At 48.9% G+C, this 26,373-nt stretch overlaps 1 protein-coding gene across 2 annotated transcripts in view; it reads right to left on the bottom strand.

The window, feature by feature from the left end:
* Window positions 1-26,373, bottom strand: part of GALNT14 (polypeptide N-acetylgalactosaminyltransferase 14) — a 229,178-nt gene that overhangs the window by 35,184 nt on the left and 167,621 nt on the right. For both annotated transcript variants that reach the window (XM_012475536.2, XM_064364269.1), the window contains exons 3-7: window positions 19,136-19,234; window positions 11,304-11,371; window positions 8,815-8,880; window positions 8,523-8,644; window positions 201-288 (exon numbers count right to left, since the gene is read on the bottom strand). In XM_012475536.2, the coding sequence (XP_012330959.1) occupies window positions 201-288; window positions 8,523-8,644; window positions 8,815-8,880; window positions 11,304-11,371; window positions 19,136-19,234 (443 nt within the window). The remainder of the gene's footprint in view (window positions 1-200; window positions 289-8,522; window positions 8,645-8,814; window positions 8,881-11,303; window positions 11,372-19,135; window positions 19,235-26,373) is intronic.

Consider the following 26,373-nt stretch of genomic DNA (forward strand, 5'->3'; position numbering starts at 1 on the left):
GGGAGCATCCTGCCCACCCTGTAGCCCTTCCTTCTACAGTCCTGGTGGTAAGGGCCAAGCTAAGCTAATTATAGTGCGGGTTGAAGGATGAGCATTCTCAACAAGCCACTAAGAGCTTTTCCTTCACTCTACTCGCTTGAAAGCAATGATTGGGAGTAAATGAAAGTCCTTACCGGGGAGGAGGGGTCAGCCTGACTCACCTCCTCTGAGCTCCGAGGCAGACTCAATGTAGGTGAAAGTGTCCAGGTTAATAATATCAATCACAGGGCATACTACCCGCGTGTAGTCCTGTAAGACAACAGACCCACACTCAGCTTATGGAGAGGAGCACAGCTGGGAGTGGGGGAGCTTGGGATGGCCTTGTGAGGGGAGTGCCAGAGATGAGTTCTGTGGCCTTGATGGAGCCCTTTCATCTCTGGATCTCAATTTGTCCATTGATAAAATGGGACACTGGACACTGGGACCTCTTCAGTTCTGATGCCTAAAGTGCTAAGAGGTTTTCCTTGACCGCTGGGACCCCCCTGCCACAGTGGCCATCTAAGAACAGTGGACATGATGGAGGTTGACTGGGGAGTACTGCACACCCAGAAAGGGGAAATTGATAAGAAGGGGCTCCAGAAGTCCTTCACCATTAGTGGGGCTCTAGGAGACAGAGGACACAGTCAGCTGTTGAAACGGTTTGGACCTCTGTCCCCAGTCAAATCTCACGTCAAACTGCGGTCCCCAGTGTTGGAGGTGGTGCCTGTTGGGAGGTGACTCGATCATGGGGGTGGATTTCTCATGAACAGTTTAGCACCATCCCCTTGGTGCTGTTCTGGTGATAATGAGTGAGTTCTTCTTACAAGATTTAGTTGTTTAAAAGTGTGTGGCACCTCCCCTCGCATTTTCTCTGTTGCTCTTGCTCTGACTATGTGACGAGCTTGCTCCCCCTTCACCTTCTGCCATGATTGTAAGTTTCCTGAGGTCTCCCCAGAAGCTGAGCAGATGCCGGCATCATGCTTCTGGTACAGCCTATGGAACCACGAGCCAATTAAACCTCATTTTTAAAATAAATTACCCAGCCTTGGGTATTTCTTTAGAGCAATGTGAGAATGGACTAATACAGCTGGGAAGGTGACCCCAAGACTGCAGCCCCAAGAAGCAAAACCGTAGACCCACGGTGCTTCATTCTAGGCCTGTGGTTCATGGATAAGTTGATGAATAGCATCTCTCAGAGCCCTAACTTTAATTGTCCCCTGCAGATGAATACTCACAAATTTGTACCAGGTCCTGACTTTCCTCTTAGCTTCCAGGCTCAGATACAATATGCCATTGGCCACCTCCATGTGAATTTCACTCACCCTTCGAAGGTTGGCTTTATTGTCTTCTCCTCAAACATGCTCCCTTCCTTAAGTTCCCTATTTGTGTTAACAGAATCATCACCTGTCTCCCCTCTCCGCAGCACTAAATGAAGAAGCTTCACCGAGCCCATCAACCAGACCAAATCCTGCTGGTTCTAACTCTAAAACTGCTCTTTGAGTTCAGCCTGCCTCTCCTCCAGTCCCTCAAGCCTGGAGTACTGCAATGCTCTCCTAAACCCAACCCCACTCTATCTCCTGCTCTTCTCCTTTTAATCTACATATGGCTGCCAAAGTTGTCTTTCCGATTTGCAAATCTGATTCAGCCACTCAGCTGCTACAAACTTTAACTGCCTCTAAGATAAAGTACAAACTCCTTAGCATAGCATCCCAGACCATCAAGAACAGGCTTGTCTCTAGCTTTCCAGCCTCATTACTTGCTACTTCCCTTCAGGCCACCCCATCTATAGCATCAAAATCATGCAGGAAACATTTTCAAAATATGCAAGCCCAAGTCACCAGCTCCTGGGGCCACTGTATACATAACTTTTCAAATTTCTCATTTCTGGGTGAGTAGCCCTGTACCTGATATGCAGTGAAGAAAACTCCCCACATTGCCCAGAGAGGTGTCAATGAGCTGTGAACACAGAAACTTTTGGACAGCTAAATGGGAATCAGGCAGCCCATCAAAACCAGCAGGTCCCTGGGAACCAGGCAGGACTGCTTTTTCAATCCTCTGCAACAACCACCCTTTGGCCAGCACAGGCAGGAACCTCTGTTTCTCCTTGAAGCCGTTTAATTTCCTGGTTCAATCTTTCCCCCAAATGAGGCTGTCTTCTTATTTTAAACTCTAGATTCACTGAGTGCCTGATTTTAAGTTCACAGACTTAATTTGGCCCTCAGCCTCCCACATGTGACTCATTCTGACAGTAACAAGGTGCCTCTGAAAACCAATTGGCCCACATGGAAAGAAATGCTCATTTTCAATGCATTGCCTCTACCTCTGGGATGTCACAGATGGTTCATTCAAAATCAGCACTGCACCTGCCCAGCTGCCACAGTTCCTCTGGGGCTCTTGGGCCACTGTCATTGTGTGTCTGTGGATATGTCCACAGGATACATGGATACATACTGCAGGCACACACACCACCATCCCACACAAATACCTGGACATGTACACACAAATACATACACAATCATTCCTTGAATTCTGAAATAACTTCAGAAGTTCAGAGATATCTTCTGTATGTCTGACAAAGTCTTGGTTTTGCCTTTCCTTTGAGCTTTGGGGCCTCTGCAGCTGTACTAGGTCCTTCTGTGACTCTTTTGCAATAAAGGATTAACCATGGCCAAAGATGTTTGGCCTTGCCCAGCTCCTGGGAGGTAACCTCTAACCCCTTGGAATGTCCTGCCTAGAAGAGTCTTTGTTTACCTGGGGCCATGGGCCTCATCAGCTAATCTATGCTAGCAATGTGGTTTATGGTTATGGGCCATGTGGTATCAACTCAACTTGACCTCTGGAAAGGCATGGAGACCATGAGGGTAGTCAGCCATGTCTATTTACTGATCCCCAGTAAAAGCTCTGAATACTGAGGCTTGGGGGAGCTTTCCTCTTTGGCAATACTATGTGATGTTGCTAGCAGAATTAAGTGGTGTCTGTAGAACCTACTGAGAAAGGAGAAGTGGAAGCTTGTGCCTGGACACTTCCTGTGCACCTTACCCATTGTTGATTTTAATCTGTATCCTTTCACTGTAGTTAAGCCATAACCATGATTCTAACAATTTTGCTGAGTTCTCAGTCCTTGTAGCAAATTATTGAACCTCAGGGTGGTCTTAGGGACCCCCAAACTGCAATCCTGTTTTTCTTTGACTTTAAAAAAAATCTTTCCCCAGTATTTAAAAACTGCAAAGGAAAATAAAATGCTGGTTGCTTACTTTGGTCACAGACTTCCCCACATGCCATGCATGGGCCCTGCTCCAGGACTGCAGTAGGCTCTGGTGCACTCCTCCTATAAGCTCTGAGGGTTTCTGTCCTATTATTCCTGTCATAGCTCAATTGTGGCATCTGCTTGGCTGAGAGTCTTGGAGGCCAGACAGGTAGTGAGGAATATTTGGGGCTAAGTATGTGTAAAGCTATGACCTTGAATAAGCCTGCAAGAGGCTTTATAAATGAGTCACCAAAGCCAGGACATGACCTCTCTGAGTGCCCTGGAAGGTCAGTACCTGCTCCGCTTTTGTATCTCTCAGCCCCAGCCCAAAGCCTGGTAGGCAGCAGGTGTTTAATCTGTGCTGGCTAAAAGAGGGCATCTATTAGCTCCCTCTGAGGACACTGTGTCAGTGCTGCCAGCAAGCAGGTGGGTCAATTACAGCTGAACAAGATGGCTTCTCTTCCTGTAGGCTGGGGGATGGAGGGACTCTCAATTAAAGCACTGAGGTACACTGAGCTCTCTGTGTGCATGCCCTAGCAGGCTGTAGCTTTACAGCAAGGTCCATGCTTAGGCTCAAGCAGGCAGTTGATGGAACCCTGGCAGATCCTGGACCACACTTCCTCCTCTCACCTCCCCCAAGCAAATCCGAGCCCCCTACCCTCCACCCCCACTCCTAGCCAACCGGAAGCAACTGTAAGAGGCTGAATGCATCAGTCCATGGCTGTCCATCACCCCTGCCATCAGGCCTCTCGTTTCTCCACTGAGTCATGTAATTAAAACCACATTGTGAATGAGCAATCAGAAAGTTCCTAGAGACATCCACTCCTGTGATCAACCAGTAATCCCAAGCACCTACTATGGTTTAGGAATCGTGGCAGATACAAAGACGAGTAAGAGCTCACAGTCTGGGGAAGATTAGGACGGGTGAGTAGATGGTTCTGATGTGGGTATAGACACAGAGCCTGGGGGCCTCTCAGCTGACCTGAAGGGAGGGGTGGGGAACACAGGGAGGAGTCCTCAAGGAGGTGACACTGTGGGGCAAAGACAAGGACACCTGAGTTGGCAGGACTCCTGGGTTCCCATTCTGATTCTGCATCTAGAATATGTGTGACCTTAAGTAAATCAGCCAGCTCTAGGGACTCTTTGTTTCTTCATCTACAAAAGAAAGACAAATTATTATTTGCAAAACTATCCTCCTGCCTCTCTAACTGGGCTTTTGTGAGAAAACAAGAGAGAAAGGCATGTGAGAAGGCTTTGAAGAATATGTAAGCTATGATTTATGTAAATTTACCAAATGCTTTACCAAGATTGAAGTTTCTTAAAATCTTTTTTTCCTACTAAAGAACTATGTGGATAAGGAGGGTGAAAAAAACTAAGCTTATGTTTAAAAAAAAAAAACCCAACTTGGTACTTGTTTCAAGTATCATCATGTAATTGAAAGGAAAAGAAGGAAAATTGGGGAGGTTTTCAATGTGGAAAACACCAGCTGAGGACAGCGGATGACAGCTGAAGCCCAGTCTCTTTCTTATCTCTTTCTATTTTTGAAAATCTCAAACTCCAATTACAGCTTAAAATTTCCACTTCCACTCACAGGATCAAATCATGTTCTCTGAGACAAGACACATACAAAGACACGAGGAAATACAGGCTGACGCATGCCCTCACTCCCTGTCCCCAAAGGGCTGGCTGGCCCAGAGGAACTGTTCCAGGCCATTAAGAGTCAGAGTCTTAGCAAAAACCTCTGCAGCCCAGAAGGCCGCTGGAGACCTGGGAAGGTGAGAGCCGGACCATGGCTCCTGGGTTTGTATGACTAATGTCTTTGCTACAAAAGCTTTAGCTCAGGTAGTGATGAGGACCCAGAAGTTTAGCTTAGGAGGCTGAGCTCAATCTTGAGACTGTATGACTCCCAGAGGAGAAGGAGCATTGGTAGCAGGCAAACATTGCTCACGTTCGGAAAGGAAGAGATGAAGGCTTCGCCAGACCAGCAGGTAAGGCTGGCCATGGATATAGAAATGAGAGCATTTTTCAGAGAGGGTTTCTGAGATGAACTTGGGGCCACTGGGACGGAAAGAGCTTCACAGGTTCATTAACTGCTCAAGGAAAACAAAGCTCCCTTAACACATTCTGCAGGGACAATATCAGCCCGAGGGTCCCTGCAGGTTAAGCATCAAATTACCATATGAGCCAGCAGCAATTCACATATAAACCCTAAATAATTGAAAACAGGGACCCAAATAGAAACTTGTTTACAAATATTTATAACAGCGCTATTCACAAAGGTAAAAAGTAGAAGTGACTCAAATGTTCATCAATGGATGTACGGATAAACAAAATTTGGTGTACACATGCCATGGAATATTATTAGCCATGCAAATGAATGCTAATACATGCTACAACATGGATAAAGCCCAAAGATACGTTAAATAAAAGGAACCAGGATCAAAAAGCCCCGTGTTGTATGATTCCATTTATATGAAATGTCCACCACTGGCAAATCCATTGAGACAGAAAGCAGACTAGCAGTGGCCAGGGGCTGGGAGAAGAGGAGAATGAGGAGTGAGCGATTGCCAACGGGTACGAGGTTTCCTTCTGGGGTGATACAAACTTTTCCTTTGCGGGTGATGAAAACTTTTAAAATTAAGTTGTGGTGAAGATTACACAACCCTGTGAATATACTAAAATTACTGAATTGCCCACTTTTAAAAGGTTAAAATGGTAACTTTCATTATATGTCTTTTACAACACAACACAACACACAACACACACGTGCACACAAACACATGCACACTCATATAAAGTCAATTTGAGGACAGTGGCCATGGGGACTGAGTCCACTGCTGTGGCAGCTGCATCCAGAGAGGCCTGGGCACAGCTCTGGGTAGAGAGCTCCTGGGGTCAGGTCTACCATGACCTCACCTAGCAGCCCCCAACATCCAAGGAGACCTGCGGCCCCATGAACTTCGGTTCCAGGGTGCATGGCCAGCAAACTGAGAGGGGAAGGGGTCTGGTCAGAGGCAGAGGTCCCGAGGAGTGAACACCTTGAGGAGGGGACGGAAGTGCCAAGTGCGCACTGTAGCGTGTCCTGGACCTCAGCCCCTCTTTTTTTCCTCCTCTTCCAACCATAACGTCTCCCCATGGCATCTCGTTTTTTATTATCATTTCTCAATACTGAGCACCTACACTCTGACAGGCAGGGTGGCCACAAGGAGGCATTGGTGCCCCCATTGGATTTGTAAGCTATTAGGGGAGGCAGAGGACTAAACCCAGAAGAGGAAATGGTGGGCTAAGGGGGCAATGACTGCCAGGAGTGATCCTAGCTGGCCATGCAGTCAGGAAAGGCTCTCTAGAGGAGGGGAGCTGCAGACGCGGCCCCAAAGAGCAAGTGGGTTTGTGGAGAGGAGGTGATGGGCATCCAGGGACAGGAAGGGCTTGGTCAGAGCTGGTGCAGTGGGAATGTCAGGGCATGTCCAGGGACAACGAGCTGCAGAAGAGAGCACGGAGGGAGGGGTGCATTTGGAAGGGTGCATTTCCCAATCCAGACCTCTTTGCCTAGGTGATATCAAAAAAGAGTGGAAGAGGTGATGTCAAAAAAGAGTGGGAGAGAAGACTTTTTTTTTTTTTTGAGGCAGAGTTTTGCTCTTATTGACCAGGCTGGGGTGCAATGGCACTATCTGGGCTCACTGCAACCTTCACCTTCTAGGTTCAAGTGATTCCGGAGAGGAGATTTTTCTAAATAACACTAAGTGGATGATACACCCTCCCAATCTCAGAAAAAAGGGTTAATGAGGGGCCTTAACATCTAGGCCCATGTGACAGAACTTTGTAAACCCACTGAGGTTCTCTCATTGTAATGAACAATGTGGGGAAGGATTTCCTTGTTTTCTTCTGAGCAGATAAACATAGCTTGATTCTTTCATCCTCTCAACACTGTCATTATGCAGGGAGGAGTCAAGGAGCTACCATGAAGACTGAACAGGAAATAACCACAGCACAGAGAAGACACTGTTGAGGCAATGCTGGGGTTCTGGTGCTGGTGGTACTGACTAAAAAACAGACTGGCCAGGCGCAGTGGCTCATGCCTGTAATCCCAGCACTTTGAGGGGCGAGGCAGGCGGATCATGAGGTCAGGAGATGGAGACCAGCCTTGCCAAAGAGACCAGCCTGGCCAACATGGTGAAACCCTATTTCTATTAAAAAAATAAAAATTAAAAAAAAAAAAAAAAATATATATATATATATATATATATATATATATATATATATTAGCTGGGCGTGGTGGCATGCGCCTGTAATCCCAGCTACTTGGGAGGCTGAGGCAGGAGGATTGCTTGAACCCGGGAGGTGGAAGTTGCAGTGAGCCGAGATGGTGCCATTGCACTCCAGCCCAGGCAACAGAGTGAGACTCTGACTCAAAAAAAAAAAAAAAAAAAAACCACAAAAGAAACCCAAAAACAGACCAAGTGATATAATTGCCCTAAGACTGTTTCCTCTTCTGTGAAATGGGTATATTAAAAATATCTGAGGTCCTACTTCACAGAATGGTTATAGGAATCAATAACTCAGGAAGAGGAACGTACAGTACAAGTGCCAGCCATTGAAATGATACTGCCATCTGCAGTTGCCACACATTCTGTAGATCAACAGGGAAGCGGATAGACTTTGGGGAATATAAAATAATAAGAAAAATTAAATTTCCTTTCATTTTTTGGGGAGTAACTGAGACACTGGAGGAATAAAGCATCCAGAATTGCAGAGTAACTTAAGGGCAAACAGGGTCAAGGAGTTCAGTCTCTTAACATCTAGCCTGCCTGTCTAGTATAGCCTTTGGGTGAGGGTAGAAGCAAGACTGTCCCCAGGAATTAGGGGATGAAGCCTGGTTAAGTTTCTGCCTCCTTTCTACAAAAGGCACCCATAAGGGTTCCCATTCTGGAATCTTCTGCTCTCCGATAGGACCAGGTCTGGGCAGTTTTCTCCTGGCCAGGAAATGGCATATGTTAAGTCCCAGCTGTCCCAAGTGCAGGCCTGCTATGGGTGACAGTCCCAGTCACAACACATCCCAGTCCTTGCTCCACCAGACTGCCATGTGACCTCATGCAGGCTGCTCTACCTTAGTCCTTCATCCACAAAATGGGGACTGCGATTTGTTCTGCCCACCTCCCAGAAGAACTGGGGGTGCATATGTGAAGTCATGAGCTAGAGAGAGAGCCTGGAGAAAGCTGGGCCCTGAAGCCCAGCCCTGCTCCTCAGTCTCACTCACCTCTTTGACCCTGTGCAACAGAGGCTGGAGCCAGTCCCTGTTCACCTCACAGTGGCTGTCGAGGAAAGTCAGAGTAGTGCCCTGGGCAACGTCAGCACCCCGAATCCGGGACCGGACCAGACCTGCAGTCAGGAACAAACCACCGAGTGGGTGCTACTGTCACTCCATTGTCCAGTGAGACCAGGGAGAAGCCACCCAACGTTTCCCTCGATCACCCAAACATACACACACCATCACACCCTTGACCCCCCAGACTCACACCGGAGGCTCTCACACAGCAGCACAGACCTACCTTGCCGTTCATTATTGCGCAAGCATTTCACCTTGGGCAACTTGATGAGCTGTTGACAGTCATCAGCTGCAAAGACAAAAGGTTATGCCAAGTGAGTGCCTGGGGACGGGCTCACGTGATATAACTGTGTACACTGCAGGTGAAGCTGAAGGATAGGTGAGGCAGCCCTGCCCACCGTCCCCAACTGCAGTGTGGTGCTCCAGGGTGTTTCCAGGCTGTGAGGGGCTGGCGAATGAATCACTGCTGCCATTATACAAGGTGGCCAGGCGAGCAAAGAGGCCTCAACTGGACCACTCTGGTCAGTACACAGTGGCACCTGCATACTTGCTTGAAAATGTTCTAGGTGGAAAATCTTGGCCTAGTCACCTGGGGATATTTCTCTTTTCTTTTTTGTCATTTTCTCTTTTAAAAAATTTTAATTTAAATTTTTAACTTTAATTTTTATGGGCACATACCAGACATATATGTTTATGGGGCACAGGAAATGTTTTGATACAGGCATGCAATGTCTAATAATCACATCACGGAGAATGGGGTGTCCATCCCCTCAAGCATTTATCCTTGTTATAAGTACAAACAATCTCATTTCTCATTTCTTTTTTTTTTCTTTTTGAGACAGAGTCTCACTCTGTCGCCCAGGTTGGAGTTCAGTGGTGCAATCTCGGTTCACTGTAACTTCTGCCTCCCGGGTTCAAGCGATTCTCCTGCCTCAGCCTCTCGAGTAGCTGGGATCACAGAGTGTGCTACCACACCCGGGTAATTTTTGTATTTTTGGTAAAGACAAGGCTTCACCATGTTAGGCAGGCTGGTCTCGAACTCCTGACCTTAGGTGATCCACCCACCTCGGTCTTCCAAAGTGCTGGAATTATAGGTGTGAGCCACCCTCCCCATTCCCATTTCTCTTTTCTTATAGACCATTCAAAGCAAGAGATTAGAGTCCTGGTCACTTTAGTAGGTCTGGTAAAAACTGCTGGAAGGTCAGGAATAGATGAGATTTTAGACTTTCCTTTCAGTTCACAGACCTGCTTTTGGAAGGGTCCCACTCAGCATGCCTCCCATTACACTGAGCTGGTTCAGCTCTCCACCGCGCAGGAGACCCCATCCCAGGCATTTGTCCCTGTCACTCCCTGGCTCGCCTGCTGCTCCCTCACTCCTTTGGTTCACCAGCTCCCTGGCTCTGAACTCCGTGTCTTGGCTCCACCATTGCGGTTTTGCTTTATTAGTTTATTGACCTTGGCCTCCCTGCTTGGCTCTAAATTTTAAAGAAAAACAGAAAAGACTTACACTGGCTTCTAAGCTAGGTACTGTTCTAAGCACTTCAAACGTGTTACCATGTTTAATCCTTAGATAAACCGTATATACTATAATTATCTTTGTTTTATAACAAGGAAACTAACGCACATGAGGTTGATTATTTACTCAAGGCAAATAGCTAGTGAGTGAGTGATTTACAAGTCTAGGATTTGAACCTAGGCAGTCTGGCTCCAGAGTCCATGTTGTAAGCACTGCTATTCTGCTTGCAAGTGAATCCAGCAGCACTCCCTTCTCTTGCCTCAGTGCCAGGCTACTCCTAAGCAGGGCAAGTGTCTGCCCACCTCCAAGCTCTTCCTCACTGGGGAAGGGAGAGCAGATCCTCGTGTTCCAGAACTCAAGGTCTTGATCTCATGACTCTGGGCCTCGTGTACAGCCCACTTCCGCATCACCCCCAGAGGTTCCGAGGCTGTGGGTGTGGGTTCCAGCCTTCGTACAGCAGACCCCAGTGTGGGGGTGGCTCCCCATGCCCAGCTTCCAGCCTCAGTGCTGGTGGGGTGGGCTCCACTCTGCTAGGACCCGGAGCTGTCCACAGTGGTCATTCCATTTTCCCCAGTTCATCACCAGGAACAGGTGCTCTGCCTGGCTCTGACCGACTGCACAGAACTGCACCCAGGCCCCTGGGAGGATGGTTTTCAGAGGAGGTGTTGGCAATACCAATATGTTCATTCTTAGAATGCTTTGACTATCATGTACCTTTCAAATTTGATGTACAGTATCTGGAAAGACTCCCATGTTTTTCTTGGGGAGAGTGGATTTGGTGTGAATTTGGATGGGACCCAGGTTCTTTGATAGGATAAGTGGGGGAAATGAGGTAGGAAATGGTGATGAGCAAGTGTGCCGAAAGGTTGGAAGGCAGCCCTCACTGTGTCATGGCCAGGTGACAGGATGTCCCATGGGGGTCCCAAAGACAGGACCCACACAGGCCTCCCAGGGAACGATAGGAAGAGGGCCTTAGCTCAGACTGCAGATTATTGCAGAGAACCCAAGAAATCATTTTTTGGATATAAAGCTTTTCTCCTTATGAGCCCAGTCACGGACACTCAAAGACTTCCATACCTATTACAAATCTGGGCTTTTCCCCATTCCCAGAAAACCAGTGGACTCACCTCTGCCTGTTACACAGTGGCTGCGAACAGATACTGGTGTCTAAGGAGCAAGTGAGAGACATGACTTACGGTCATTGCTGAAGTCATCCACTAATATGATTTCCCGGATCAGATGCATAGGGGTGCGGTTTAATACACTGCGAGACGGAAAGAGAAAACATCATTGTGACTTCTAGTGGCAAAGGATATGTATTAACCTGAGTTTTAAATAGACACCATTGCATTTGAGGAATGAAAAATCAGAGCACCAAAGGGCTTGTCTAGTCACATTGCTTATCTGTGAGCCAGCAGGAATGTAATTCTGCCTTCTCCGTCTTAGTGAATGCCTCCACCACCCACAAAGCCACCCAGACGGAAGGCCAGGAGTTAACCTCAGCTACCCTTCCACTCCCTGAAACCCCACAGCAAATCAGTAATGACTGGCTGGCTGGAAAATGTCACTCAAATCACTTTCACCTCTTGTACCTCACCCTGATTTAACCTCTTCTGTCTGATTTATAGTCTCAACTTGTCCCAGCCTCTCCCAGGCCATCTTGATCATGGTCTCCAGAGTGAGCTTTCTGACATGCAGCTTTGATTGTGTGACTCTCTTTGCCAATGCAAATAAATAAACTGACAATCCCCCAGGGGCTCCTCACTATTACATCCCAAATCCTCAGCACGTTCCTAAGGCCTTTGCCATCAGAAGCTGGCCCACATTTCCCCACATCACATGCCCAGTGCCACTGTCTGAAGCTCATTCATAACTGAGAGCCTCTCTCCTGCTGCTGCTGCTGCTTGAAATGCCCCTGTGCTGCCCACAAGGACCAGTTTGAATGTTACTTCCTCCCTAACAGCTTTCCAAGCCACTTAGTGAGAATTAATTGCTTCCTCCTCTGGGATCCCGCAGCAGTTTAAATCTGATCCTATGGCTTTTCTCACTTCCCAGCCCTGAAGTTTGTTTTTGTACCTCGTCTGCCTGTGGTCCCCTCTGGTTGGAAATATCCCAGGGCAAGACCCTTGCCCCATTGCTCTCTTTATTGCCAGAGTCCAGCACAGTGCCTTGGCCCATAACTATTCCCTCGAGGGATATTTACTGAACACCTACTATGTGCTCAGCGCTGAACATATGATGATGAACAGAAGAGAAGCACCTTCTACCCTCCAGAAGCTTGCGATCTAACAGCTACTTACTGCAAGCTGTGTATTCTTGGGCAAGTTACTCTACTGCTCTGTGTAGCAAAGGATCCCATCTAGAAAACAGGGATGATAATAGTAGTACTTATTTCACAGTGCTGTTGAGAAAATTAAAGGAGAAAGTGTATAAAAAACACTTAGCATGCTATTTGGCACTTGGTGATAACAAATGGTTGCAATTGTGACTATTTGGGGCAGCATTAATGATTTTTGAATCTAACCGACTCAGTTACTCTTCCTGTGCTGTGGATCTCTACCCAGGGGCAAGGCTAACACTGAGTTTTAGGCCTGACTGAGATGGCTGGATCCTGCTTCTCCTGAACACCCCAAACCATGTGACTTTTCAGAACCATGCCTGGGCTGCAGCAGACACCATGGGGTTCCCAGAACCATGTACGTTGGAGAGGTGGTTCAGAAGGGGTGCAGGTGGAGGCACCCTGTGCAGCCCTCCTCCCAGGAGGACCCTCCTGAGCCCTGATTAGAGTGCACCACCCCTTCTACACAGGATGCAGACTCTCCCGGAAGAGGACTTAGCCTGGAGCTACCATATTTATGAAGCCTTGATTCTCACCATGGCAACTGGTATCAGGCGGAGAGAGGAACCCTAACACAAAGTCCTGAGCCCACTGTCTCTGCCTTCGGGAGCTCAGGATCAGGCAGGGGAAAGAAAGGATGCAGCCTCTGCCAGAGGATAGTGGAAGGGGACGGTTCACCATGATCGTCCCAAAGAAAACACACAGAAACACAACCACCAGCCCTCTAATCAGGGAGGGAGGCAGGAGACAGCGGAAAACCTGCTGGAAGAATACCCCCTAATGAGGTTTGATTGCGGCTGTAGCTTCTGCATTCGATTCTGCTAAATCCCTGCCGGCTCTTTGAAATTCAAGAGTTCTCTTCTGTGAACATCAAAAGGTAAATCGCGTGCGGCTCTGCACTGGTTGAACTGAGAGATGATTAGTGAATAAAAAATGCCCAGGGTTTAAAACAGAAAAGAAAAAAAGAGAAAGAAATAGTCAGCAGTGAGTGCTAATTAGACCATTTCCTGGTAACACCTGGCTTGTTTTTGCTTCTCTAATCAGAACAATTGGAGTGATGGTGGGGTCCCCTTAAACATGGCCTGCAGCTAGGAGGGCCTGAGGTGGGCATGTGCTCTGGGCACCTGGGTGGTCAGAGAAAAGGTCAAGTCCAGTCCAATGGACCGGGCCTGGCCTAGGTGGTCCCCCAGGGCCCTCCCTTGTGCATACCCACTCTCATTCCTTCCACCCAGGGAGGAAATGGTTGCTTGGGTCTCCCTCCCTTGCTCTCACCACCTCCTCTACAGCAAAGCAAATCCACTCTTTCCTACAGGCCCAGCACAGGATAGCTCTTCTCGGCCTCACCCCCACTCCAGCTGCCTTCCCCACACCCTTCCTTACTCTGCCTCAGCATGGGAATAAGTGCTCTCCTCACTCTGCCTGGGATGTTCTAGAACAGTCTTCTCTACGCAGCTCACCTCTCTGCCAGAAGGCAGGTACACAGGCAGCTTCTATACCTGCTGTACCCTAACTGTGAGCCCTCAAGGAGCCCCCAGAGGCCACGTAGCTGCGTGGGCAGCGTGGGCTCAGAGACCAGGTGGGCTGCACCACCCACTAACTGTACAATCCTGAACCAGATAGACGCTGGTTTGCTCCCAGCCTTCATTTCCTCCTGTAATTACATTTTCCTTGTAAAAGCAGGCGATATTAATACTTGACCTACTTCACAGGCTTTTGTGCGTGTGAAATGAGGAAATGTATTTGAAATTGCTTTGTGAACTCCAAGTGCTCTATGCAGGCAGGTTTTATCAAATGCTCCATAAATACCAGTAGAATGAAGACTCATGGCCGGCTGACAGTTGAGTTTAGTCATCCCGGAGTGAGACTTAACTTGGGTTCAAGTACTGTTTCTTTGTATCCACCATTCACTAGCTGGGAGAGCTTCAGTAAGTATTGAACCTTCAGCGCTATAATTTCCTCAGCTGTGTGAAAGGCGCTCATGGTGCCTGGCACAACAGCAGCTGCTCTCTGAGTGGTGAGTATTGATATTAATAATATTGAAACTAATAATAGCAATATGCATAACTTTCCCAAGTGCTCCTGGAGCCAGCAGCATCGCCGTCACCTAGAGACTTGTTAGAAATACAAATGTTTTTGGCCCCACTCTAGGCTTACTGGATTAGATTTTCTACAGATGGGGCCCAAGAAACTGTGTTTTAATAAGCCCTCCAGGAGCTTCTGAGGCATGCTCAAGTTTGAGACCCACTGCATTAGAACACTGCTGTTTGCCAGGGCTGGAGGCTCACACTATACACCTGTTGTCACCACTCAGGCTCATATATGCCAGACACTGCTCCAAGTCCTTTCCCTATCTGAAATTATTATTATTAATTATTATTATTATTATTGAGATGGAGTTTCACTCTTGTTGCCCAGACTGGAGTGCAATGGTGCAATCTCGGCTCACTGCAACCTCTGCCTCCTGGGTTCAAGCAATTCTCCTGCTTCTGCTTTCCAAGTAGCTGGGATTACAGGCGCATGCCACCACGCCCAGCTAATTTTTGTATTTTTAGTAGAGAAGGGATTTCACTATGTTGGTCAGCGTGGTCTCGAACTCCTGACTTCAGGTGATCCACCCTCCTCAGCCTCCCAAAGTGCTGGGATTACAGGCGTGAACCACTGCGCCCAGACTATCTGAAATTATTTGATCTTCTCCACAATAATGTCAGATCGTTATTATTAGCAGTCTCTGTTTTGCAGAAAAGGAAATTGTAGCAGAAAGGCTAACTTGCTTGCCTATGATCACACAGCTGTTAAGGGCAGAGCCATGCAAAGCTGGCCCCAGAGTCCAAATTCTTAACCACCTTACTGTAAGAAATGGCTCCCCTAGATCTAGGATATTATAAAAAAGCAACAGTGAGAAGACTGAGCTTATAAAGGGATCCATCGCCCATGCCTCAGAGCCCCCATGTGAGGGGCGGTGGTGAAGGATGCCCCAAGAGGAAAGGGACAGTGCTGGGTCTCCATAAACATGCAGACTCACCGCAGCAGGAGTCAAGATAAACCACTCTTGGGGGCTTGTTTTCTAAGTGAGAATGTCCCAAAATTCATCAAGGTCATGCTTCTCTACTCCCACCCCATCATCTATGTATGACATCAAGCCTTCACCTGGCTCTGAGTGCCCCACGTGAACCTGTCTAGTACCCAGCTAACTCAAGAGCTTAGGGGGCCAGAGGGTCCGGGAAGGGGTTGAAAAGAGCCTGACAGCAAAGCCTGTCCAGAATTCCAGAAAGCTAACAATGAAAGGTACCTTAGAGAAGATCTTTTAATTGAGAACCTCTGAGATAGGATGTGCCCTTCACTCAGTCCGCTCTTAATGGCTAGTGATTCATTTGTACAACAGGATAGGGAGTGAAAGGGAGGCATAGAATCTTAAGGCATGGAAGTTTCTAGAAGTAATCTTTCCTGCCTCCACCCCTAACATTCATTTCTGCCCTGCCTGCTTTTGATATAAGCTCCTGGTTGTCCACATATGGCTCTCAGGCCCTCATTTTGCTGTTTGTGTATGTCATGCTTGGGTCTGAGCTCAGGGCTGGCTGACATCTCAAGTTCCTAGGAGGCAGGAAATGGGTCCTCTCAGCCAAGTTGTCTGGCGTGTCATGGGTGTCTTCTGAAAAGTACGGGGCTAATGGGCCCAGAGACCCCTCCCAGAGTGCAGGGTTCCAGGGCCTCGGGGCAGTGGTCCACTGGGTGGGCAAACAGAGGAGCTGGGCTGTGCCTCCAGGAAAGCCAGGAAACCTGAGGTCTAGTTCCTCTGTACTCACCACGTGCACCACCTGCCCCCCGGGCTCAGGATGAGGCTCCAACTGGAGAGAAAGAATGTGTTCTGCAGACCACAAAGCTCAGGATACATTCAACGTAGTAATATTATTATTATTATCACTAATACCATATAGAGGTGGAGGAGCAGCAGGAAGAGGAGAAACATGTCTTAAAGGCTGTGCACAGCAGCTAAAGTATCCTCGAGAACGTAAACACTGTTAGGGAGGCCTGGGGGGCCTAGAAGCCTCCATATGACACTGTAATGCCCCCAGATGTCTGTGACATTCCCAAGAGGAAAGTTTATTGTGGGAAATGTGATAGAATTAGAAACATGAAAGATATTTTTATCATTTTTTACAGATGAAGTTAATAACATGCCCCAGGGTCACACGGCTAGGAAGTGGTAGGGTTTGGACTGGACTCCAGATCTTCTGACTCCAAGTGCAGCCCCCTTTGAAGTGTCCCATAGCCTCTTCTCTTTGATCCAGTGCTTACTCTGTGTGAGGCACATTTCTCAGTCCTTTCACTGAATCAGCCCGTAGCAACCCTATCAACCCTATGCAGTAAGTATGATTAGTATTCCCATTTCCTTGATTAGGAAGCTGAGCCATAGGGAGGTTAAGGGGTGAATAAGACCAGTCCTTGCCCTAAAGGAGCTCACTGAAGGTTATATGCTGGTAAAATGCAGCAAGTGCTAGAGTCGTGATATGCGGAGAAGGGCCCAGAGGAAGCCCCTGATGGGGTGCATGTGTGTGATTGTGTCAGAGGGCAGAGGCACCTGGCATCAGAGAGCTTCCTGCAGGATGGGCAGGGAGAGGCCGGCCTGGAAAGCGAGGCGCCTCTCTCAGATACTAAAATGTTCTCATGGAAACATCTGGCAGGCATGCCCAGTCATGACCGGTGGAGCAGCCACTGTGGCTGTGGGGAAGGAAGAGGTTGCAGTTGGCCTGCTCCATGAACCCACCCTGGTGCCCCAGGAGATCATGATGGCGGGGCTGTGGTCTGGCACTTCAGAACCAGCCACCTCCACTTCTGCGTGTCTCCTCTCAGCCTGGATGCCCCAGACTCTCCTTCTCCCCTCACCGCAGGAGACCCAGGAGAATTGGGCCTCCTCCATCCCTGTTGTCCTTACACTTAACCAGCCAGGCACTTCATTATCATTAATCTACCAAAGACTCCCAGTGACACCTGACAGTGACTTGGCACATTTTCTTGTCAAGAGCTGTTGCCTTGTTGGGAAATCGAATTTGAATCAGGCCGCTCTTGGGGTGATTGCAGAAGCTAGGATGGGCACATGGCTGGAGGAAGAAGCCAGCCCGTCACTGCCAAGGATGTCTGAACAGCAGACAGGCCTGTCCCCTTCGACAGGTAGAAGCACTGGGCTAAGAACTGTGTGCCTGGACAGGTCCCTCCCTATATCCCTAAGGGATGTGGTGACCGTGTACAGTGGACATTCATCATGAGTGACAGGTGGAGCTGAAGATTTGGTGCCTTCCCTCAGGGTGACCCTACTGAAGGACTTAGCTCCCATCACCTGGAACTTCCCACTGCCCACAGCCTTGTAGGGGTGGGAGAGACAGGAAAAGTGTGGCTTGCCTGGTGGAAACAGTAAGGGATTTTGCTGTGTTTGGTGTGCTCTGTGACCTATGTTTCATTTTATTTCCTTCTCTGTGGCATCAGCACCAGCTGATGTGCTGCTCAGCAGGACGGGAGGGTCTCATGAGCTGTGTGTCATGGGGACGTGGCGGTACTGTGGGCTCTTGCTCAGCAGCGGGATGTGGCTGTGGCAGTCCTGGCCCTGAAGGATGCTGACCACCACTGGGACCAGCCTCGCCCTACTCAGGCTGCTAAGGAGGAGGACTCTGAGATCAGAGTGCAAGGCCTGGAATCCTGTCTCACTATCATTGGCTAGGCAACACTGGACCTTGATTTAACATCTCCAGTGTCAGTTTCCTCAGCTGTGAAGTGGGCATGGCAGTGGCCTTCTCACCTCTGCAGCTGAGGTGCACAGAATATGTGTACACAGGAGCTGGAGTGAGAGTGGCTGCTGTCATTGCCATCTGAGAGGTAGATGTGGTTGGTGGCCTGAGGGAAAGCAAGGAGGGCCGATGACTTCTGGAGGGGAGGGTGGGCATGGGGGAAGGGGATGAAACAGCCAGGGTCTCTGGAGAATCTGGTGGGAGGGGAATTACTGGGTAAGTCTTCTGAGTGTGGGTCTATGTTCTGAGGGGAGTTCCGCTAGGGCCTGGCACTCGGACTTGGGCACATCAAAAACCCATGCAGGCCAGAGGCCATCTGTAGCAGGAGACACCTGTTAGAGCAAGAACATGACCCAGAGGATGCACTGAGGGTGGACTGAGGCCTGAGGGGAACGGGGCTGGAACTGCAGGTAGATGGCCAGAAAGACAAGCCTTAGAGATGGCTGCAGGTGGTTCCGATTTGCGTGGCCCATGGCAAGTGTGTGGGAGGGCAGAGAGTCAGGGTGCTGGGTGCTGACCCCAGCCTGATGCTGGGGCTGGGGTGTGCACTCAGCCTCTCAGGGCCTCAGCCCCTTCCTCAGTTGTGGAAGTCAGAACCCATGCTCTAGACGCAGGCTAGCACAGTGGTGAGGCCCAGGGCTCTGGGGCAGGCTCTTCTATTTACTCTCTTTGACCTTCTGCACCTTACCTAACACCACAGGCCTCTGTCTTTCTATAAAATGGGATAATAGGCTCCCTTACGGGAATGTGAGGAGTGACTGAGTGGACACATGTGGCATGTAGAATGGTGCCTGGCATGTAGTTAGACATGTCTGGTGTTCCTAGTACAGGGCCGGGCACCTGGAGAGCAGACACAGTGTCACCAAGTGCTGGCCCTGAGTTGGCTGACAGACGAGCAAGGCTGCCTCACCTGCGGATGGTCCTGAGCAGCGTGGAGCGCGCCTCGTTGTGGAAGGTGATGATGATGCTAGTGGGCGGAAGATCCGTGCAATACACCAGCAGCGTGCATCTGGGGAAGGAAAGGCACAGGACAAGTGAGACCTTCAGGGACAAAGCAGATCTGGAGGGCTAGAACTGAGAGCATCTGGGTGGGCACCCCTATGCCAGACACTAGATATCTGGAGGGGCTTCCCCAGCTGCAGAGCACTAGGTAAGACCCCACGGCTTCACCTGGCCCTAAGAGCTGCTGAGTAGCTCCAAGAATGACTAAATATGAATTTTCTACTACCTTGGGGGAACCTGGGCTTGGAGACAAATTGAGGTGATAAAGAGAAAACAAGTGTGGTATTTCTTGCACGCCTGAGTTACTGCACAGTGGCTCCTAGTAGCTGCATGGACACAACCCCAGGTCTTGGGCTCTGCTCCCCACTCTGTGCCCTTTCAGCCCATCTGCCCATGCCACTGGCCAGTAGGTAGATTCTAGCTGGCAGAGGCTTCACTGTGTTCTGGGCTAACAGCTTCAGGCTACCATGTTGCGTTGACACCTGGCCCTTGCAACACACACCTAAATCTGGCATGTAAGAGAGGCAAAGCCACAAACCCTGGTATAAGTGATAAAACCCCATCCTGAGAAGGCATTCACTTCCATGTATCCAGGATTATTTTGTATGACAATTACATCTGGGGTAATTTCAATTTAATACCTCGCTGCAAGTGAAAATTGTAGCCTGCAGCTTGAAAATTACTATAATAATGAAAATAAACCCACCAAGTGAGGCTGGTGCCACCAGGGGCTATCACTGGGTAAATGCTTCCTCCTGTTTCTTGCTATTTCAGGGGATGTTCAATTATTGGAGGAGGGGATATTAAAAGAGGAAGTAAATAACAGAGTTTGGGGAGTCAAATATTTGCTTTTTTCATTTTCTATTTTTTTCCTAGGCCTGGGGCTTTTAATGTGGGGTTCAGAGACCCAGGGATGGACTTCAAGGGACCCATGAGCCCTCTGAAATTGTTTGCAAACTGTGTGTACAAATGTGCATTTCTTTTTCCTGGAAAGATAGTTCAGAGTTTTCACTAGTCTCAAGAAAGTCTGTGGCCTAAAACATTAAGATCCTTAGTCCTAGGCCAATGGCCCTGATGTCTTGTTGGCCTTCCACATAACTCTGATCAGTTTTTTCTACAGGGGCATACACTGAAGGCTCACGGTGTTGGTCCAGAGAACTTATTTAGAAAAAGCCAGGTAGTTCTGTTCAGGACTCAAGCATTAGGAGGAGTCAAAAGTTAGGGAAGGAAGGCCCCAGGAGCAGAGATGATGGAAAAGGTAAGCCTTGTCCTTCAAGCCTGTCCTCTCCGCCAGCAACAATTTATCACCACGTCCTTTCCGCCCCACCTTCTGGATTCACCCCTCCTCTCATGCCCACAGTCTCTCAGTCCTTTTTTCTCAGGGGAGCACTGCAGTAGCTTTCTGACCTGTCTTTCTGCCTCCAGCCTCTGCCCCTGTCAATCATGTCCTGTCCACCACATAGCTCTGCCAGGGCTTCCTCTGGTTTGAATCCCTCCAGCAGTTCCTGATGTATGAAGTCCAAACTCCCTATCACAGTCTTCTAGACCCTTTAAAATCACAGGCTTCTATGCTGCCATAACTCTCTGTCATGGGTCATGCTATTACCTCTGCATGGAGCAATGTTCTTTCTCCTTCCTCTACCTGAGGACTCTTATTCATCCTTCAACAACCCAGAGCAAATGTCCCCTCTGTTGGTAAGGACCTGTCCTGTGGGTTGTCATCATTCTGTCCATATCTCTTTTCTAGCAGTTCTTGTGATGAGACTCTCCTTAACTTGAATGTGAGTTCCTCCGGGGAAGGGATAATGGCCTTGTCCATCTTTACATCACTAGAACAGGATTTAAGTATACCAGTTGTCCATTTATGGAGAAAGGGAGAAAGTAAATCAGGAAGTACAGTCCTAGGTCAGCTGAAGACATCCTTTTCCAACTTTCCAGCCGGCTGGCTGCCACTGATCCTCAGCAACTGGGTTTTATGTCCTGTGTAGCCCCTCCCTCACTGAAGCAGGGCAGCTCATATGACCCATAGAATATGGCAGAAGTGACAGTGTGTGACTCCCAAGGTTAAATCACAGAATCATTGCAGGCTGTGCCTTGGCCACTTGGAGGAACGCCAGCTGCCATGCTATAGGGACACTCGAGCAGCCCTGTCTGTGGAGAGATGTCCAGGTGGAGAGGAACTGTGGCCACCTGCTGAAGGCTGGCACCAATTTGCCAGCCATATGAATGAGCCACCTTGGAAATGGGTCTGCAGCTCCAGTCAAGCCTTCAGATGACAGCGGCTACAGCAGACTTCCAACTGCAGGTCCATGACTCTAAGCCAGAACCACCCAGCCAAGACGCTCTGAATTCCTGACCCACAGACACTGTGAAGATAATCAATGATTCTTGTTGTTTTACACCATGCAGTTTAATCGGGAGCAATTTGTTGTGCATTAGATGACCAGTATAAAAAGGGAAGGGCATGCCTTGAAACAGTTCCTGGTGAGAAGAGACCTTGGTCTTGCTTATCTTTGGACACAGACCTGACTCACTTAGCAGCAGACGGGAGGGAGGGCACTGCTCATAGGTGGTTGAGGTGGAACCAGGGTTGAGGGGGACTTGAGGGGGGGTCGTAGTTGGCAGGTGGCAGGTCTGTGAGAGCATGGAGGGGCTTGGAGAGGCTCAGGCAGAGGGGAGGAAGCCAGCAGTCAGCTCTAAGAAGAGCAAGTGGATATCAGGGAGGAGGGTCATCATCTGTCTCTCTAAAGGAAGGCAACAAGTCACAGAGCTCAGCAGAACCTCCTGGTCTCTCCATCAGAGACAGTGAAGGAAAAGAGTCCAAGCAGAGCAACTCAGCAGGCTGCCACCACCAGGACCAGGTATGTCAATGGCCAGGCCCTAAAGCTGCTCCTGGCGGCTGTGGTCCCTCCCATGGGGGAAGATGCTCTGAAACCCCTCATGGGGTGAAAACCCAGCCACTGCCTTGGGGATGCATCCCTTTCTACATGCAGGGAGGCAGGGGCCCCACACCCCAGCTTTTGTGGTGCAAGTTACTCAAGGGCAAGTTGGGTAGGGAGGGTGGTACTGAGAGTTATCTCCTTAGAGAGCTTTGGGGGCAGAGGTCATTTGTCCTGCCTTGGAGGACCAGCTGAGAAGGCAGGTGTATTGACCACAGTGACACAGATGTGTGCACACACATAGTTAGGCAGAGGCATAACTCTGCCTGGGTGGCAAAGCCGGCTTTGTGGAGGAGGAGGTGCTGGATCTCATGGGGTGAAGTAGGGAAGGACAGACAGAAATGGGACACAGAATCCCAGTCCCAGGCACAGATCTAGACCTGCAGACCAGGTGAGGCAGTTCCCAGAATCCTGGTTTGGGGGATCAGGATACCACTGACCAGTTGTGGGACCCTGAGCCTATCACCCGCCTCTCCAGCTTTCCGTCTGCTCCTCTGTAACACGGAATGGGCCCAAGGCTCTCCTGCTAAACGCTCTCACAGCTGTCAGAAGCTCTGACTGTAGTCAACATTCAATATGCATAGTTAATTTGAATGAAATGTCACAAATGCCATTTTGTAATTGAGGCTCAATTGTCAATGGGCATCTGGAGTTACTTTCCCAAGCCTCAGTTTCTTCATCTGGAAAATGAAGATAACAATTCTTGAAGATGTTTTACCTTAGACTATTACTATGTAAGGTGATTATAGATGCTTGACAAATAGTAACTATTATTATTTTTCGCATCAGCCCAAATCTGCAGATGACTCTGCTTGCTGGGTGGAGCCAGATCTCAGGGTCCTATCCCACAAGCAGGTAAGGGGCATGTAAGAGGAGGAGAGATCAAAGAATTCAGCATCAATGTGAGTGAAAAGAACCTGGACTTTGATGCTTGGATTTGAGTCTGGACATGTTGAGAACCGGCTGTGTGTCCGTGGACACATCATTTACCCACTCTGAGCCTCAAGATTGTTCCCTGTAAGATGAGGATAAATAAACGTTTTTGTTGTGAAAACTGCAGCTGATGCATGTAAGCACCTGGTGTTTAAAGGGTGCTGAGGAAATGGCAGCTAGCCTTGCTATCATCACGCACACACAATGGCTGAGCCGGCCTCAAGCCAGGTTCAGTTCATTGACTAGAATCACAAGTTCATGGTTTAGAAAAGGAAAGGACCATGGAGATGATCCAGTTCAAGCTTCTAAACTGGGCCCACCTTACTGACACAGCAGGCATAGTTTGGAGCCTGAGCCACTGTCCTCCTGGTCTCTGAGATCCCCAGCCTCTGTCTCCGCAGGGTAAAGAACAGGGCTGTACCCTATGAGCTCCTCCAGCACGCACAGGCCCAGGGAGGGAGGCAGTGGGGTGGCATCCCACATCTCACAGGCTCGAAAAGCTTCACAGGATCCTCCTCTTTCCCCTGCTCACAACTCAGGAGCCTGGACTCACCCCTTGTCTCAGGAGACCCTCACCACCACCTCCACTCCACAGATGAGCTGAACTGAGACTCAATCTCTCTCAAGGTGGCACACCTGGTGAGTGACTGGGGTGAGGGAAATCCACGTCTTAATCTAATGCTCCTAATCTAGTGCTTGTCCCTACAGTTCCCCTGTAAACTCACCGGGGTTCAAGGCACCTAACCCTAACCCTAAACCCTAATCCTTGCAACCCCACACAAGAGTCACCTGTGGTCCAAGGCCCAAGGGATGAGCATGGGGATGGGTAGCAACAAGGTTGAGAGTCCAAGAAAAAATCCTGCAAGCGGGACACGGTGAGAGTCAGCCCAGACAGCAGGCTTTCTGTGGGAGGGATCTAAAAGATCAATCAAACAGTGAGATCTATTAGGGGCACGAGGGAATGGAAAAGCCTGCCAACACTGAGCTCTGGCGCCAGTGGATGGACGAGAAAGCACGTTGATAATTTATTAAAGATGTAGTGTTTTACTGGAAGAAGAGCCAGTGAGCAGGAAAGGGCGGGGGTGGGGGACAATGAAGAGTGTCCATGAACCAGGAGGAGACTCTGGTCTCAGCCTCACCTCCTGGGGAAACAGACGCCTGGGGTCTCTAGACCCAATGGCCACAGCAGCTCATGAGGAAGGCATGCTCCTCTGAGCTGATCACTAACATGCTGTTTCTTTCTCTTCTATTTTTAATGAATGACTCAGCGAAGACTCTCAATTTCCCCCAACTTAAACTGGGGCTCCAAGGGCTTCCAGGACTGCCAATCTCTGGAGCATTTAGTGCCACTTGTAATCCAAAAATGCTTCCAGGGAGGTGCACTGTGTACAATAGCAAAGACCTGGAATCAACCCAAATGCCCATTGATGATAGACTGGACAGGGAAAATGTGGCACATATACACCATGGAATACTATGCAGCCATCAAAAACGATGAGTTCGTGTCCTTTGTAGGGACATGGATGAACCTGGAAACCATCATTCTCAGCAAACTGACACAAGAACAGAAAATCAAACACCACATGTTCTCACTCATAGGTGGGTGTTGAACAATGAAAACATATGGACACAGGGAGGGGAGCATCGCATACTGAGGTCTGTAGGGCGAAAATAGGGGATGGACAGCGGGGGGTGGGGAGTTGGGGAGAGATAGCATGGGGAGAAATGCCAGATATAGGTGATGGGGAGGAAGGCAGCAAATCACGCTGCCATGTGTGTACCTATGCAACAATCTTGCATGTTCTTCACATGTACCCCAAAACCTGAAATGCAATTAAAAAAAAAGAGAGAAAATGTTTCCAGGGAGGTGCTCTGAGATGTTAACCCCAGGGTCTGGGGAGGAGTGGCCCCTCTTGCCTCTGCACAGTCAGTCACTGCCTCCTGCTCACCCCACAACACCTGCAACCCTGCACCTGAATATGTGACAAGTTGGCATGTCAGAAACATGCTCAGTGATGGTCGCTGTTAGTCATTGCAGTCATGTCATGATGTGTACGATGCCTTTTATTATCCCACAAGCTTCTTACATCCTGGCAGCAGTCTATAATGGACAGTGTGATGATGATCATCGTTTTATCAATGAGCAGTCAGGGCTCCTGGTGCTTCTGTGGCTTGCCTGACCCAGCCAGCCTCTCAGACTCCCAAACACATGGTCTTTCTCCAACAGCATGCTGCCTTAATGGGAGAAAAGACTTGGTCATAAATTAGAAATATTCAGGATTTTATTCTCCAGCATAAAACCAGGAGGGAGTGATGGAGAGGCAGACCCACTAACTCTGAAGCAGAGAGGAGAGTGTAATTATTATTACTAAAATGTCAGTGTCAAAGAGAAGCCACTCTGGCTTCTTTGGAATTGACAATGGCTCCAAATCTTGAAAGTGGGCTCTGGCATCCCAGAGGGGAGTCTGAAGACAGAGAATGGGAAAAGGTCAGGCAAATACACAGCACGATGAAAGGGAAATCAAACAGGCCTGGCATGGGACACACTGGGACTGAACGTGCACTGCTTGGAGATCCTGGTTTATAGTGATGACAGTAACCACCTCCTGAAAGCTGTGAAACTACTGCTCATTGAAGCCTTCTCAGCAGGAACCGTACAGAGCACCTCACACGTTTGCTGCTCACAGTAACCCTATGAGGCCGCTACTGGTTTACAGATTCACTCATAAGGAAACTGAGGCACAGAAAGGCTAAGGAACTCACTCCAACTAACGAAGGGAATTTGAACCAGTCCCGTGGGGCTCCAGCATCCTTGTCACATGCTGTAACACCTCTGTACAAGGACTGTTCCAGTTGTGACTCAGGTCTATTCTGTGGCCTGGTACACTATGTATACTCACATGCCCACTCTTGAATGACCACCTGAAGAGGCTGTTTCTACGAGCTCTGGAAACCAGCAGGTGCAGTGACCTATCCAGGAGGGAAGTACTGGCTGCTGCTCCTGGGTGGTAACAGGAAGACGGGAAACTGCTGGCTGGGCTGCCACAGGTACATCCCAGACAGTGGCTTCCACTGGAATCTGAGCAGGTGGGAGAAGACGTGACCTCAGCAAGGCCCTGGATGAGGTGGTTCTTGCACATCTATTCCTAAACAGAAAGCTATGTTGACCTACACAGAAATTAGGATTTCCTCCCAAGTCTGGCACTTCCAGCACACATTGCAGAGGTCACACTCAGGCAGAGAAAATGAATGAGTCATTTTCATCACGTTCCAT

This window comes from Aotus nancymaae, unplaced genomic scaffold, assembly GCF_030222135.1.
Source record: "Aotus nancymaae isolate 86718 unplaced genomic scaffold, 86718_ANA_hifiasm-v0.15.2.pri h1tg000057l, whole genome shotgun sequence".
Lineage (NCBI taxonomy): Eukaryota > Metazoa > Chordata > Mammalia > Primates > Aotidae > Aotus > Aotus nancymaae.